The 17,943-nt window shown below is 33.1% G+C and overlaps 1 protein-coding gene across 1 annotated transcript; it reads left to right on the top strand.

The window, feature by feature from the left end:
• Positions 1-14,153: 14,153 nt before the first annotated feature.
• LOC18586893 (putative disease resistance RPP13-like protein 1) lies at positions 14,154-16,953 on the top strand. The gene is made up of 2 exons (XM_018129724.1): positions 14,154-14,928; positions 15,065-16,953. Exons 1-2 carry the CDS (start codon positions 14,154-14,156, stop codon positions 16,951-16,953), a joined length of 2,664 nt encoding a protein of 887 aa, XP_017985213.1.
• The last annotated feature ends 990 nt before the right edge of the window (positions 16,954-17,943 follow it).

Below are 17,943 nucleotides of genomic sequence, written 5' to 3'. Positions count from 1 at the left end.
GTATCTTCTCTCAACTTCATTTAACTTTTGACTTTTGAACCCAATCAGATGTCCTTCTTGTAACAACACTCCTTCAAAGGTAAAGTCTTATGCATTCATCTGTAAATCGAAAGGTCTTGCAATATCAAAGAGTGATAAAATGGGATCCGTCATCATCACGATTTTCAAGCCTTCGAAGTCAACTTTGCACTGTGGTGTCTAACTCCACTTTTGTTCATTTTTCAACAATTTTGTCAGTGCTACTATCCTTCTTGAATATCCTTCCATAAATCTCCGATAATAATTTGCTAGCCCTAAGAACGAATGAAGCTTAGTTGTATCCTTAGAGGTTGCCCATTCTTTGATAGCTTTCACCTTCTACACATCCATCTAAATGTGCCTTTGTTTAATTATGTGGCAAAGGAACTAAATTCAGGTTTGCACGAATGCACATTTCTCCCTTTTCACATAGAACTGGTTGTTGCATAGCCTTTGAAAGACTTACCGTAAGTGCCGTTGATGTTCCTCTAAGGTTGAATTGTACACCACGATATATTCCAAGTAGATTACCACAAACTTGTCCAGATAATCATGGAACTCTTGATTAATCAATATGCAAAAGGTAGCAAGAGCATTGGTTGTCCAAAAGGCATAACAAGAAATTCAAATGCGCCATACCACGTTACGTAGGTGGTTTTTGATTCATCTCCCTCAGCCACTCTTACTTGATGGTATCTCGATCTCAAATCTGATTTGGAGAAGTACTTTGCACAACTTAACTAATCGAAGAGATTTGCTATAAGAGGGATAGGATATTTATTCTTAACTATGACTTTGTTCAAGGCCTAGTAATCCATGCACAATCGTAAACTTTCATCCTGCTTCTTTGGAAAGAGTACTAGGGCCCGAAAAGGTGCTTTAGATGGTCAGATAAATCTAGCTTGAATTAGCTCGTGTAATTATTTTCTTAGCTCTGCTTAGAGGTGAGCAAAACTGAACCGAATCGAATAATCGAACTGAATTAAACTAAGTTCAGTTAGTTTAGTTCGGTTAGTTCAGAGTTCGATTAGTTCGGTTCGGTTAATTCGGTTAATGAAATTATTTTGGTTCGATTTCGGTTAGAGAAATTGCTAACCGAACTAACCGAACCTAAAAAGGGTAGTTTGGAAATTTTCCCTTAAAAATTACTAAACCTAAATACCTAATTCTTTTGGCCCTTAGTTTCTGCCTACTGTTACTGCCCGTCACTACTGCCATCCCTTGCCTTCCATCTCCATTCTCACCGTTTCACCCTTTTTGATTTTTGCTTTTGCCGAATACCTATTGATCATTGCCCTTCCAAGCACTTTTAGTCTTCCATCTCCACTTTCATCGTCTCACGGTCTCACCCTTTTTGATTTTTGCTTCTGCCGACTGTCGATCGATCACTGCCTTTCCAAGCACTTTTAGTCTTCCATCTCCACTCTCATCGTCTCACGGTCTCACCCTTTCTACTTTCAACTTCTATCGATTGCCAGTCACTGCCATCTCCACTATCACGATCTCACTGTTTCTGGTTTCTACTTCTGCCGCTGCCGATCACTGCCATTCTTGCTTCAGCTTATTGGGCCTTCCCACATCAAGTTATTGGTAAGTTTTTTTTGGGTTTATACAAATATTATTCATTGAATTTAAGCTAGCTATTGTATTAGAAAATGTTTAGTTACCTGCTTATCCAAAAAAAAAATATTTAAATGTTTTATGAAATTTCCTACATGAGTAACCAACCACCATAACATTTAAAATCTTAAACTTAAGTTGGCATAAAACGTCTGATTTGTGCAAAAAGTAGAGTAAATACAATTGCAGTAGGAAACTACTTAACTAAGTTTAGTGGCAATTTCCTTCCCTAATATGAGCTTAACAGACAAAAGAAAGCTCTCTAGCCTTTCCCTAAAGGCCTGTGCTGTACAAAGGAAAACAGAGACTCAAGATTTCATCAAGCACATCTTTTTCTAACCCAAAATGCTTTCCCTAATTTTGCATGGTTGTCTTTAAAAACAAAAGAAACAGCCCCATTCTTAACCAAAGAAGCCCCCAAAACAACCAACACTAAAACACAACCAATGTAAATATTTAAATATTTAAACACAGCTAATGGTAACTAAACATTTAAATAGTTTTATTGGTTCATTGCCTGATATACATGAGCTTTTGACAGAATCTTCTTTACTCTTTTGTGTGGAACCATATGACTTTTCCAATTAAAATTAAACGAGATGAAATTGATTTTTCCTTTTATAGTTTTATACTACTGCATGAAATTTGAGAGCAATCATTGGTAATTTAATCTCACTCATACAATTTTAGGAAATGTTGTGAAACCAGAACAGCCTCTCAAGCTTGATTTGTCGACTCGGTAAGTACAAAAATTTATTATTTATAAATGTGACTTGAAATTATGGAATATGAATAATCCAAAGATAATTAAGATCAATCTTTTGAGTGAGCTAGCTTTTGTAGATAATATAATGAGACAGATCAAGCTGGCTTGTTGAGCATGTTTAGGATATGAAATTGATTCCTCTTGCCAACTTTCTAAATTGATACTATCTAATTCTATTAACCAAAAGAGTGGAACATATATTAAATGATTATATTTTCTCATGTATTTTTAATATGTGCTATTAGTGATAGATTCTTTAATAGATTTTTCATTCTTGAATAACATATTTGCTAATTAATTAATTCTTTTTGAGTGATAGGTTGAAGATTTAAATGGCAAGTGAAAGTGATAATCCAACTCCTACTCCTAGTGATGCTACTACACAATCTGCTCCTCCTATTGGCATGTCGTAATCCTTACCAACACCAACTACACAACAAACTATAATCACCACTAATGAGAGTGATGTTGTCAATTCTAAGAAACGGAAAGCACTTCCACCAAGGTCAGAAGTTTGGAAACACTTCACCAGATTTTTCAATGATCAAGGTGAACAAAAAGCTAGATGTAATTATTGTGATAGGGTACTTTCTGCTAATACTAAATATAATGGCACAACTTCATTGAAGAAGCACATGAATTCTTGCAAAAAGTTTCCTAGTTCTACTAATGATTCTGCTCAAACTAAGTTAGCTTTTCATTCGGGGGATGGGTCAGTAGGAACTTGGAAATTTAGTCAAGAAGCCATTAGAAAGTCTCTAGCTAAGATGATCATTCGAGATGAGTTACCTTTCATATTTGTAGAAGGGGAAGGATTTAAAGAATTTGTAGCAACTTCATGTCCTAGGTTTATTGTGCCATCACGATGGACTGTTGCTAAAAATTGCTTTAACCTTTTTGTTAATGGAAAGAACCATTTCAAGCATATATTAAGAACATCTTCTTGTAGAGTTTCTCTGACCACAAACACATGGACATCAATTCAAAGAGAGAATTATTTGTGTCTTACGGCTCACTTTATAGACAATGATTGGAAATTACACAAAAGAATTTTAAACTTTTGTCCCATTTATAGTCACAAAGGTGAAGCCATTGGGAAAATAATTGATAAATGTTTGCGTGATTGGGGGATTGGTAAGGTTTTCACTATTACTGTTGATAATGCTAGTTCCAATGATGTTGCAATAGCATATTTGAAGAAAAAATTTAACTTAACAGGAAATGGCTTGTTAGAAAACAAATTTCTACATATGAGATGCATTGCACATATCATTAATCTCATTGTCACTGATGGATTGGAGGAAATGAATCATTCAATTGCTTGTATTAAAGGGGCAGTTAGATATGTGAGACAGTCACCTGCTAGGTTAGCAAAGTTCAAAGAATGTGTTGAGTCTGCAAATATTTAATCAAAAAATTTGTTGTCTTTAGATGATAGTACTCGATGGAACTCCACTTACTTGATGTTAGAAATAGCTCAAAAGTTTGAAGAAGCCTTTACTTTATTTGAGGAAGCTGATTCTCAGTATAGAACTGATTTGTTGATGGGAGATGGGATACCAAAACATGAAGATTGGGAAAATGTGAGGAGGTTGAATATTTTTTTAAAATATTTTTACACACTCACAGTAAAAGTTTCAAGTACTTCTTATACCACTATTAATACTTTTCTTAATGATATTTGTGGTGTTTATTGCATTTTGAGAGATAGACAAAGACATGTTGATGTTGAGTTGCAAACAATGGCAAAGAAAATGCAAGAGAAATTTGATAAGTATTGGGGAAATATAGAGAAAATGAATAAGCTACTTTACATTGCCTCTATTCTTGATCCAAGGAAGAAACTTGTGTTTGTGGAGTTTTGTTTGAGGAAAATGTTTTCGAATGAGCAGGCTTCATCAATTTGTGTGAGTTTGAAAAAAACAACGGAAGAGTTGCTTGTTGAATACCAAAAAAATGTACAACGTCCTCTTGAGAAAGTTGGTGATAGTAGCCAATCCCAAGTGAGCCAAAATTCTGAAGTGGATAATGATATTGACTCTAGTGCTAGTGTTGCTCTTCTGAATGAATTTAAAAGATATAAGATTGCAATTGGTAGGGAAGAGGATAATGGAGAAGTATTTGAGTTTAAATAAGCTTGATGCAACTGATAGTGATGACTTTGATGTTCTCATTTGGTGGAAACTCAATAGTCATAGGTATCCTACTCTTGCCCTACTAGCTCGTGATGTATTAGCGATTCTTCCATCCACAGTTGCTTCGGAATCAGGTTTTAGCACCGATGGTCATGTGCTTGATGCATATAGGAGTTCTTTAATACCTAAGATGGTGCAAGCCCTTATTTGTGCTCAAGATTGGCTACGTGGACCTTCTTATTATCTTTATGACACTAAGAATGATTTGGCAGAGCTTGAGAAAGTTGATGAAGGTGAGTATTTTATTTATATCATCCTTTCATTTTTGTTGTTTTAATTGTTAATATGTAATTGCTTTATTTCTTACTTTCTTGTTTGTGTATTGTAGAGTTGTCAAAGATTGCAGTGGACAATGTACTAGATAATCTTCAAAGTAATCAAATAATGTTTAATACTTGATAAATATACTCTTTAATATATATCAAATTAACAATTTTATATTATCTGATTCTTGAAAAAGTTTAGTCTTTATTGATGATAATTTGTTTAGTTTTCATATTTCCTTTTGCAGTGCATTAAATAACTTGGTCTAACTCATACTTCCTATTTAATGCATGAAATTACTACAAAATTCCTCCCCTAGGAAGCTATTAGAAATATATAGGAGTATAAGGAAATTCTGCATGTATACAATTACTTCTGCAATACTATTTTACATGGCAGCAAGCAAAAGCAACCGCTTATTAATTGACACAAACTATTTATTCAAGAAAACCGTCTTTGAGAGTAGATTAAGGTTTGAGTAATGAAACCACATTTTATAACTTAAGAAGCATCAATAGCAATCTTCAAGCCCCTATCACAATGACCTGGGATGCTGCAAATGAAATAGTTTCGTCCCTTTGATAGTTTGATTGCATCATTTCCAATGCTGTAAACCTTAAAGGTTGGAGAAGCAAAGTAGCTCTTGTAGCCTTGGATGTCAACTACTGCCGCATTGTGCATCGATGGATCATAATTGAAAACTGCATAAAAATAAGCCCAAGTCAGTTACGTAAAATGAACTGAAAAAAATTACAGTGCATTAATAATTAGTACGTACTATAGATAATAATAATTAATCACTTAAGCTCTATCACTTAGATTTCTTTTTTTCGTATACTTTTGTTAATTGGACAAGATTGTGACATTCATTTATTTAAATTTTTTTTAACATTCAGAAGAAAAGATGGGGGTGCTGCTGCAGCATATATTGGTTCTTACTTCTGAAATGAGTGCTTCTGGTGGCTAATGCTAATGTTAGTAATGTCTATTTTTGCTAGTATGTCTTTTTGTTAGTAATGTCTTGTGTCATCTCAATGGTTAAAGTTGATAGACAATTTCTTTTTGGAATGCTATTATTAATTTAATCTAGGCTACTTCATTTTATGCCTAGTTTGCTGACCCCTTTACATTACTTATTCTGTTGCAGGCATATGTGTAAAAGTTTCAGAAGAACTAAAAGAAACATGGGAACCTTTTCATTTCTGTATCCAGTTTCCTGTAGCTTCTAGGAATGCTTACCTTTTCATTTCTGTTTGTGTTTTATTCCTTGGAAGTTAATATATAAATATTTTGTTATCTCTGTATTAGAAGTTTATATACGATGCTGGCACTTGCTTGTCATATGTGGGTGTTTTGTGCCAGTTGTGTTGTGATATTTTTAAATCTAGTGTTTGACAGTGATTGTTGCTCTCTAGGCATCTTGTTTTTATCTATGGTTTTAAGTCAAAGTTACTTCCCTCTGCAAAATGTGCCTAAAAATTCAAAAGGCAAACGAGAATTAGAAAAAAAATGATTAAGTTCGGTTTTCAGTAACCGAATCGAACTAATCGAGTTAGTTCGATTTCGATTAGTTCGGTTAGCTTTTTACTCCGATTAGTTTCATAGATGAGTTCGATTAGTTCGGTTACTGGATATCCAGTAACCGAACTAACCGAACTACCCGTTTGCACAGCCTTAGCTCTACTAATTTTGGGAGAGCTATCCTATATGGCCTTTTTGCAAGCGTTTTGACTTTTGGGAGTAATTCTATCTCGTGATCGACAGCTCGTCTAGGTGGTAGGACCTTAGGTAGTTTTTCTGGCATGATTTCTTGAAATTATTCCAAAAATAGTTTCACTTCTTCAGGTATTGGATTCATGTTATCTTCGTCTTTGTAGATCGGTATGGCCATGTAAGAGTGCTCACATTTCTTAATCCCCTTCTTAAACTACATAACTGATATAATCATCTTCCCACTTTTGGGTAAAATTATAGTTGGTACCACACATAGTTGTTCTAAAAAAAAAACATTGGACAACTTGCAGTAGGGAAAGGAATGGCTAATTTATTCTTGATTGAGATGAGTCTCTAGTAGATGGTCTCTTATAGCCTTCCCCACTCGAGGGTCTACTAACTTTCTAAAATTTTGCCCCACTGTTTGAGTTAGAGCTACTTGTCTTGGATGGAGGGTTTTTCTTTTTATTGAAGTTTTCACTATAATTAGTAAGGCGCTTAGTAGCCGCCATTGTCGAAGTCACATCCTATACCTTTTATCATTTTAACTCCATCCTCACCCATGGTTTTAGACCCTCGAGGAAATAGAACAATCTATCTTTTTCAGTTATATCCCCAATATCTAGCATTAAAGTAAAGAAGTTCCTCACGAACTTTCGCATCGATCCCGTTTATGACAACTCCCATAACTTTTGTCACGTCATATGCTCAACATTCTCAAGGAAAAACTACTTCTTTAGTTCTTACTTGAAATCTTCCCGAGTGTTGATATGGTATTCACCATCAATGAATTTCGAACACCACCATAACTTCATGTCCCCAACAAGATACATTAAAGCCATTACCTCTTTGTCCTCCTCCGACTCTGTGTGCACAACTCAAAAATACATCTCCATATCAAAGAAGAAGTTCGCTAACTCCTTAGCATATTTGGCCTCTTCATATAGCTTGGGCTTTGGCACTTTGGACCTTTTACTTCGATTTCTTGAGTTTGCACTAACATTACCAGTAGCAATAACCAAAATGTTTACTTGAGCTTTCAATTCTCCAATCTTATCCTGGAGACTGCTTAATACATCCCTGGTCTGATCACTCAAGGTATTAATCATCTCGGACAGTTCTCGCTGGACTGTCTCAATTTCATCTATTCACTCACACAGGACCATATGAGCTTTTACTCCAGCCATCGCAGCCTTTAGCTTATCAATCCTTCGATGGTCCTCTACTAAACTCCGCGTGGTCACCATGTTTACTCTTTAGCTCAACACGTCTCACCCATGCTCTAATACCAACTGTCATGGACTATACTTCTTCGCTTAAGTATACGATAATCCTGTGGTGCTTAAGTGGATGCTTCCACATGAGTCAGCCAATAACTTGTCTAGATCTTAACAAACATCAACAATAGCCGTAAATTAGATTAAACCAATGTACATCGAAATAATAAGGCATACCAAATGCCATACATGCAACCATTGGAACAAATAAAGAAAAATATTTTATTAATATGAAAATGAGTATAAAGAGACCAAGACACGCCATTGTCAAGACATAAAGGCAACCCTAAATGGTTTGCTCAATACATACCTTTACTAGTGAGGCAGTCCAACAATCCACCAATTGCTCACACCTTATAAAGAGTTTACGAGATTTTACAAATATTCTACCAATAGCCATTGCAATGCTTGAAATGAGGACATTCCTTCTCTAAAAGGTTTTTCCCCTAAGAACTTAATAAGTATTCTAAAGATGTCACCACGAGCCATTACAATATCTGAAAGGAGGACATTTCCCTTACAAGTACAAAAGACTCAATCTCCTAGACAAGTCTACCCGATCATAGTCTGATACAAGGTTGGCTCATGATATAGGGGAAAGAAAATGATGTTTTTGCCGACTCGGTTTAAAAGGGGAAGAACGAAACAACATTGTTTTGAAAGATTAGTTCTTCGACTCATTATTGTCTTCAAGCTAGGCCTATTAAAAAGCTGCCATGAAAGCCCGCTTACACTATTTTAGGCTTTGACCAGGCATTGGCTTCTCATCTTGGGTTAGTTAGGAACAAATTATATGTTACTTAGGCCTTTCGTTTTACATTTTTGTCCTATTGGGTTATAGGATGTTGATTGGCATGTTTTTTGGAATTATTTTTATTTTTATTTTGTTAGTCATTTTAACTATTAAATAATATGATAATAAATTCTAAAAATTATAAATTTAATATATATGTATGAATAATACAGTGGATAGATATATAAAAAATATATATGAAATATATGTAGGTTGGAAGGATGTTAAAAATATATATGTAATAGAAAAATATGATGATAAAAGTAAAATATATAAATCACTAGGGTTTAAAATATATCAGTAGAATTTATTTATTTATTTTAAATTTAAGTTAATCTGTACGAAATTAAATGTAATAATTTTAAGATTAGATAACAATAATAATAATATAAAATGAAGGTATAATGATAATGAAAAATATAGTATATAAACATTCTAACCATTTTTTTATCATAGGTACATACACATAAATATTCATGTCATACATTTTTGGTAAATATTATTGCATAACAAACAACTACTTTGATGATGAGACTCTCTCAAGAGGCTTGTAAGGATAAATCACCCAGAAAACTCTCTAGGTAGGAGAACGTTCTTGGATTTAACTAAAAAGATAAAAGAATATAGGTTACGCTTTCAATAAAAAGTCGTCATTCATATTAAATAAACTAAATTTTGCATTATGATGTATATATTTTAAAACAAACGATGTCTCCAATGTTGATACCTTCCCAAGGAGTTTGTAAGGATAAACTTTCCTGAAAAATTCTCTAAGTGAAGATTTGTTCTCAAATTTTACAATAAAGATGGAAGGATCTGAGAAATGCTCTCAGTAAAAGACTTTGATTCATATTAAGGGTCTATTTGGAAAGCATGAAAATATTTTCTAAAAAATATTTTCAGTAATTTAAGTGTTTGGTTGAGTGCAAAAGTATTCAAAAAGTAAAACCTTTTACAAAGTCAACGAAAAATAAGCCATTGACCCCATAAAGGCGTAACACAATTTCCAAAACACAAGCTCTTTCTCTGTCCCAGTCTTCTTCTTGCTCTTCCCACTCTGTCCCAACCCATTTTCTCTCTCACTTGATCTACTACTTTTCCTTCCTCCTTCCACTATTGTTGGCAACATCGCAAGTCTTCTTGACCAGTAACCTTTCCTTTGTTTCCTCCCTTTCTTTTTTCTTTCTCTTCTTTTGCTATCAAAATTGTGTTTCTCTTTTTCCTATTGCAATGGCCTACACCTCCCACTCTCTTTGTTTTCCTCTTTTTCTTTTCTTTTTTCAAAAGAAAACTCCTTTTTCTTTCAATAACCTTCCTCTTTCAAGATCTATTGTCGATTTGAAGAGCTTGGTACAAAAACTCAAAGTCAACCATGGATACTTCAATAAACAATACTATCTACCAAAAGAGAAGATCTCTAAATTTTAGATTTCAAGATTCATCATATCAGTTTGAAGCTTATTACAGACCATGAAAGAATTGGGACATAACTTGCCTTTTAAGGATTGGATACATGTATCTATTTATTTTAAAGGTTGTTTTTTTGTTTGTCTTATCTACAATGATTTGTTGCTTTCCTAGATGTGTATTATGTAGCTTGTAGGCTTGTTATATAGGTATTCAATGCAAGTTTGTAAAATGGGGGATTTTATGCAAACTTAGGATTTCTTAGGTGAATGGTTGAGCTAGTTTTGTTCCTTTTGGGCGAATGGGTTTTTGTTTCTAGATTTGTACTTCAATCTCAAATGTTTGATTGAAATATGGATGTTGTGTCAACTCTAAAGTCTATTGTTTGAGAAAAAAAATAAAAGATAGAATGAACTCTAACCAACCACTTTATCTTCAAAATATCTTTCAAAAGTCTTTATTGAAGCTAATGAAGAATGAGGTAAAACTGATTTTCTTAAAATTAGTTAACTATAGTTAATCCCTTAAAAATAAGTTTTCTTCAACATGTATGTAATTTGAGTAATCTTTTCTCTCTTTTCTATTGTTTTTGGATAATATTTGTTGAGTTTAACTAAATTGGTACGATATTACTTTTTTAGATTATAATGTTACTAAATGTGGTTTTGAAGAAAACTTTTGAAGATAATTTTTTTTAAGAAAATGAATACTAAAAAATATTTTTCATAAGATAATCCAAATAATAAAAAAAATTTTCGACAGTTTATCTAAATAACAAAAAATATTAGATTTTCTAGTAATATATTTTACACGAAAAAAAATTAAAAGTTATTTTATGGTTACCAAACAAACCTTAAATAAATTGTAATTTGCATCTTATCATGCGACACTTCTTCTAGGCATAATTGTCAACTTCAATAATGGGATTTACTCAAAGCGCTTGAAATGATTAGTTTCCTCGAGGAATTATCTAAGTAAGAGGATATTTACAGATTTTACTATAGTGATGAAAGGGTTTAGGAAATCTTTTCTATAAAAGGTTGTTGATAGTAATAAATAATTGAAAGTTTACAATTTATTGGCACACACACCTATATCTAATGTACAAACAATGATCCCGATAATGAGATTTCCTTGTGAAACTCGAAAAGATAAGTGTCTTAAGAAATTCTCTAGGTGAAAGAACATTCTTGGATTTTACCAAAAAGATGAGAAAATGTAGGAAATGCCTTTAATAAATAATCTTACTTCGCATTTAATAAATTGAAATTCATAAACATTTACCCTGCCTTTATTACATATTCATTGCATGCATATTTAAAATTTGAAATGAAGCTCGACCGATAATCCTAATGATGAGATTTCTCCAGAAGCTTGTAAGGATAAGCTTTCTGAAAGATTATCTATGTGAGAAGACATTTTCAAATTTTACCAAAAGATAGGACGACTTGAGAAATGTCTTCAATTAAAAAATAATCATTCATAATCAAATAAAGTTAAATATTAAATATTAAGGTTAAAATAGGATAACAAGTGATTATTTGGTATCATTCATTGAACGAGCGTGACGAAGGTGTAATTCTTCCCCGTGTGTAACCATATTCTCGAATCTAATTAAAAAAAATATACACTAAGTTTTGTGTAGGTGTGCACATGAAAATGGCTTAAATTGATAAAGAAGAGTGCATAAAAGGTCTATGTTTCTCCTGCATATCTTCTAGTATTTTGACCATAACTCTCATTCTAAAATTTCAACTAACATGATTCTTGAGGCAATGGAAATCTATGAGACAAGGCTACAATTTTCATGTTTACCACTTTGTCCAGTTCAACCTGAAAGAAGGAGAAAATTATGTCACAAGTTGAAGGAGTGCAACAAAGCAAAGAAGAGAAGATAGAACCTTGGGAGTTGTGGCCTTGGATGATTGGGCAATTAAGTCAATTAAGTAAACATGAGAAATTTAACATAAAAAGTCAATTAAGTCAAATAAGCATAATTTTTTGAAAAATTAAACATTTAATTTTATATACTCGAGTTTAAACCTGTAAGAATTAACATTAAAACTTATAAAGGAGAAGCAAGCAACGTTCAGATATTGACGTAAATGTATGAGATTTAATGTAATAAATCAATTAAGTCAAATAAACATAATTTTTTTGAAAATTAAACATTGAAATTTATATTCTCAAGTTTGAAGTGCTTAACTATTTACAAATTTTAATTTGTAAACCAATGATAGTAAGGATAAATATAATTATAGAAAAAATTAGTAGTTGAAAAACTTTCACTACTTGTAAGAATTAACGTAAAAACTTATAAATGTGGAATAAGTAATGTCAAAATATTAACGTAAATATGTGAGATTTAAGATAACAAGTTAATTAAGTTAAATAAACATAATTTTTTAAAAAATTAAACATTTGAATTTATATTCTTGAGTTTAAAGTGTACAACGGTTTACAAATTTTAATTTATAAATGAATAATAGAATTATAAAAATAATTATAGTGAAAATTAATAATTTTTTTTTATAATTTGGGGAGGGGGGATTTGAACCCTACTCTTTAGACAAGGAGATTATGCAGCAACTAATGAGCTAAATGCTCAAGTGCTAATGAAAATTAGTAGGTGAAAAACCTTGACATAAACTTGTAAGAATTAAAGTAAAAACTTATAAAGATAGAACAAGCAATGTTAAAATATTACAGAAACATGTGAGATTTAACCTAACAAATCAATTAAGTCAAATAAACATAATTTTTTTGAAAATTAAATATTTAAATTTATATTCTTGAATTTAAACTATTTAACGGTTTACAAATTTTAATTTATAAATGAATAATAGTAAAGATAAAGATAATTATAGTGAAAATTAGTAGTAGTTGAAAAACTTTGACGTAAACATATAAGAATTAACGTAAAATCTTATAAAGGTAGAATAAGTAATATCAAAATATTGACCAAAACTTGTGAGATTTAACGTAACAAGTCAACAAAGATATGTTTTTAGGAAATTAAATGTTTAAATTTATATTCTTGAGTTTAAAGTGTTTTATGGTTTACAAATTTTTAATTTTTAAACGAATAATAGTAAATATAAAAAGAATTATAGCGAAAATTAGTAGTTGAAAAATCTTAACATAAACTTGTAAAATTTAACGTAAAAACTTATAAAGGTGGAACAAGTAACGTCAAAATATTGACGTAGACTTGTGAGATTTAACATAACAAGTTAATTAAGTCAAATAAACATAATTTTTAGACAAATTAAACATTTAAATTATATTCTCATGTTTAAAATGTTTAACGGTTTACAAATTTTTAACTTATAAACGAATAGTTGTAAAGACAAAAATAATTATAGTGAAAATTAGTAGTTGAAAAACTTTGACTTAAACATGTAAAAATTAATATAAAAACTTATAAAAGTAGAATAATCAATATCAAAATATTGATGTAGACCTACGGAATTTAATGTAATAAGCTAATTAAGTCAAATAAACATAGTTTTTTGAGAAATTAAATATTTACATTTATAAATATCGAATTTAAAATATTTAATGATTTACAAATTTTAATTTATAAACGAATAATAGTAAGTATAAAAATAATTATAGTGAAAATAGGTAATTGAAAAACCTTGATTTAAACCTATAAGAATTAACGTGAAAAGTTATAAAGGTTAAACAAGCAATATCAAAATATTGATGTAACCCTGTGAGATTCAATGTAACAAGTTATGATAATAAATTTAATTGAATTAAATTAGTTAGATTCAACCTACGGCATTGCAGGAGATTCATGCAGTGCTTGATGATGCTGAGGAAAGGCAGCTGAAAGATCAGTCTATGAAAATCTAGTTGTCCAACCTCCAAAACTTGGCCTACGATGTGGATGCATTTTGGATGAGTTTGGAACTGAAACTTTGAGACGCACTTTGATGGTGAAACGTCGAGGTAGTTCAAGTAAGAAGCCCAAGCTCATGATTTCTGATTCATACAATGCTGTTTTGTTTAACAGGGACATGGCGTCCAAGATAAATGATGTCACTGCCAGATTGAAAGATTTAGAACCACAAAAAGATCAGTTATAGTTGAGAATGATTGACTGCCATAAATTTAAAAGGATAGAAGAACGGCAGCAGCCAATTTCTGTGGAGATTGAAACTCATGTGTCTGGTCGAGACAAAGACAAAGAGGTTTTACTTGAATTGCTCCTCAAGAGTGATGATGAAGGAAATTTTGTGATTCCCATCATTGGTATGGCAGGGATTGGTAAGACAACCTTGGCCCAACTAGTTTACAATGATACTTGTGTTCAAAATCATTTTGACCTTAAAGCATGGGTTTGTGTTTCTGATGATTTTGATATCACAAGAATAACGAAAGCAATTTTACAATCAGTCAGTTTTGAGCCAAGTAATGACAATAACATGACTTCACTTGAAGAAAAATTAAAGAAAAATTTATCTGAGAAAAAATTTCTGACTGTTTTGGATGATGTTTGGAATGAGAATTATCATAATTGGACCATTCTACAATCTCCTTTTCTAACAAGGATTCCAGGAAGCAAAGTTGTTGTGACAACACGAAATCTTGATGTTTCAGCTACAATGGGTGCTTCTCATGCTCATTCTTTAAAAGTTTTATCAGAGGATGATTGTTTATCTGTATTTGCTCAACATGCATTAGGATCAACAAATTTTGGAGGACATCCCAACCTAGAAAAAGTTGCTAAGAAAATAGTGAGAAAGTGCAACGGTTTGCCTTTGGCTGCTAAAACCCTTAAAGGCTTGTTACGTACTAATGTTGACCACGATGCTTGGAAAGAGATATTAGAGAGTGAGATATGGCAACTATCAGAACATCGCTGTGGTATAATTCCGGCTTTACAATTAAGTTACCATCATCTTCCTCTACATTTTAAGCGATGCTTCACCTACTGCTCCATCCTTCCTAAGGATTATGAATTTAAAGAATATATAAGAGATAATCCTGTTATGGAGCGCAGAAGGCTTTCTACAGGAAGCACGAGATAAACAACACATTAAAGATTTGGGTCACAAGTACTTTAGAGATCTACTATCAAGGTCTCTTTTGCAAATATCCAACAAAGATAATTCTCGGTTTGTTATGCATGACCTCATTAATGATCTGGCTCAATCAGTTGCTGGAGAAATATGTTTTAGAATAGAAGGTGATAAGAAAATTTCGAAGCAAGCTCGCCACTTATCTTACATAGGTAGCAAGTATGATGCCATCAAAAAATTTAAGGGGATTTGTGAAGCCAAGCATTGTCGAACCTTTTTGCCTTTGAGGTTGTCAAATAATAGATGTTGCTATGTAACCAACAATGTTCTAACATATTTGTTGCCAGATTTAAGGTGCTTGAGGGTCCTTTCTTTGAGAGGGTATCAGATCACAATGTTGCCAGATTTTATCACAGATTTAAAACACTTATGGTATTTAGATTTTTCTGAAACTTTTATTAAAAGCTTGCCCGAGTCCGTAAGTACCTTCTATAATTTAGAAACCCTTTTATTAATGGGGTGTGAGAAGCTTGAGAAGCTACCTACAGAGATGGAACACCTGGTCAACTTATGTCATCTTAATATCATCTGTGCACATAGATTAGAAGGCATGCCAAGTAATTTTGGTACATTAACTGATCTTCAAACAGTATCCAATTTTGTTGTGGGTAAAGGTGAGGGATATCAAATAAGGGAGCTAAAGAATTCATCCAATCTCAAAGGTCAACTTTGTATTTCTGGGTTAAAGAATGTTACTGAAACTCAAGATGCATGGAAGGTTAAGTTACAAGATAAGGCAGGACTGGATGAGTTAGAATTGGAGTGGAGTGGAGACTTTGATAATAGAACGGAAGAAGTTGAGAAAAAGGTGTTGGATTTGCTGCAACCTTCTAAAAAGCTTAAGAAGCTTGCCATAAAAAACTATTGTGGTGCAACATTGGCAAAATGGGTTGGAGATTCATCATTCAATAACTTACTTTCATTTTGCCTCAAGGATTGTCCAAATTGCATGTCACTGCCATCAATTGGGAAACTGCCATTGTTGAAAGAGGTACGTATCAAAGGATTGTATAGTGTAAGTGATGTGGGAGTTGAGTTTTTCGGAGAAAACAAGCCAAATGCATTTCCATCATTGGAGATTTTACAATTTGAAGACATGCCTAAATGGGAGAAGTGGAGTTTTTGTGAAGTTGATGAGGAAGCTAGGAGATTTCCAAGACTTCGTGAGCTCCGTATCACGAATTGTCCCCAACTGTTGTGGACTATGCCGAAATGTCTTCCTTCGTTGGAGATGCTTGTGATTCATGTTTGTGAGAAACTAGTAATTTCAGTTTCAAGCCTTCCAATGCTTTCAGTTTTAGAAATTGAAGGGTGTGACAAGGTAGTGTACAAAGGGTTCGCAGATCAAAGTTCATTGAAAAGAGTTTCTTTTTCAAAACTTTCCAAATTTATTTGTGTAGCAGAATGGTTGGTGTTAGGGTCAGTAAGAGTGAAATCCCTTGAGTTGTGCTCTTTGCGAGAGAATAATTGGGGATTGCTAACCCAATCAATGTCCTTGTGTAATATGACAATTCAAAACTGGCCCCAACTTTTCTCCATAGGGGCAGATGAGGAAAGAGATCAGCTGATGCAATTGAAGATCCCTTGCAGAGTTGAACAGATGAAAATATGGAAATGTGAAGGGTTTAAAAAGCTATCAGCAACCTTTCAATCCATCACATCGCTTAGGGTGCTAGAGCTTTGGTCTTACCCGAAACTGATTTCTCTTTCAAAAAGCAGTTTGCCTTTGAATCTGAAAACGTTGGTGATTGGTAAATGGAAAAACTTGCGATGCTTGTTGGAGGAGGGAGAAGAATATCAACATCAGTAGTGCATGTCCTCTTGAGTACTTGACTATTGTAAATTGTCCATCTCTTGTATCTTTATCATCCAGAGGTGAGTTACCCATGGGGCTTAAAGAATTGAGCATCTATAATTGTCCGATGCTAGAATCAATGGCTCAAGAAATTCAACATGATGCTCCTCTTGAATATATTAGTATCTTTGGGTGTGATAATATTAATTATTTAGCTCAAGCATTAAGCAAGCTCACCTATCTCCGGAATATTTACTTAACCAATGTTTCAAATTTGGTTTCCTTTCTTGAAACTGGTTTGCCCACCGCAAACCTCAGAGTGCTCCGTTTCTATAATTGTACAAATCTCCAAGCTCTGCCCGATGATATGCACAACCTCAACTATCTAGAAGACTTAAGAATAATGAATTGTTCAAGTGTGACATCCATCTCGGAACAGGGCATCCCTACGACTCTCAGAAAACTTGACATCGAAGGACCCAATATTTGTAAGCCACTGATTGAGTGGGGATTGCATAAACTCAATTCTCTCGGATCTCTCTCCATAACAAATGGGTGTCCAGATGCAGTGTTGTTTCCACAATAGGAGTTAGGAATTATGCTGCCAGGCTCTCTCACCTCTCTTGACATCTTTGATTTTCCAAAGATAGAGATCCTGCCCTCCAATGGCTTTCAGAACCTTACTTCCCTGGAAACGTTGTGTGTCGGGTCCTGCCCAAACCTCAGATCTCTACCGGAAAAGGACATGCTTTCTTCGCTTTTGCGGTTAGAAATTTGGGGATGTGAAGTGCTAAAAGAACAGTGTAAAAAGGATAAAGGACCAGAGTGGTCCAATATAGAACACATACCTTGTGTGCAAATTCATGGCAGTATATCTATGATTTTAGATGGTCCTGATTCAGGGGATGGTTCTGGTTCAGATGATTATGATTCAAAGGATGATGCTTCAGACAATAATTCTGCGGAGCAACAAAATTGAAAGGAAAAGGATCAAAGTTTCAGGTA

The sequence above is a fragment of the Theobroma cacao genome, unplaced genomic scaffold (assembly GCF_000208745.1).
Source record: "Theobroma cacao cultivar B97-61/B2 unplaced genomic scaffold, Criollo_cocoa_genome_V2, whole genome shotgun sequence".
In the NCBI taxonomy this organism is placed as follows: Eukaryota; Viridiplantae; Streptophyta; class Magnoliopsida; order Malvales; family Malvaceae; genus Theobroma; species Theobroma cacao.
This window is presented reverse-complemented; position numbering and strand designations above follow the sequence as displayed.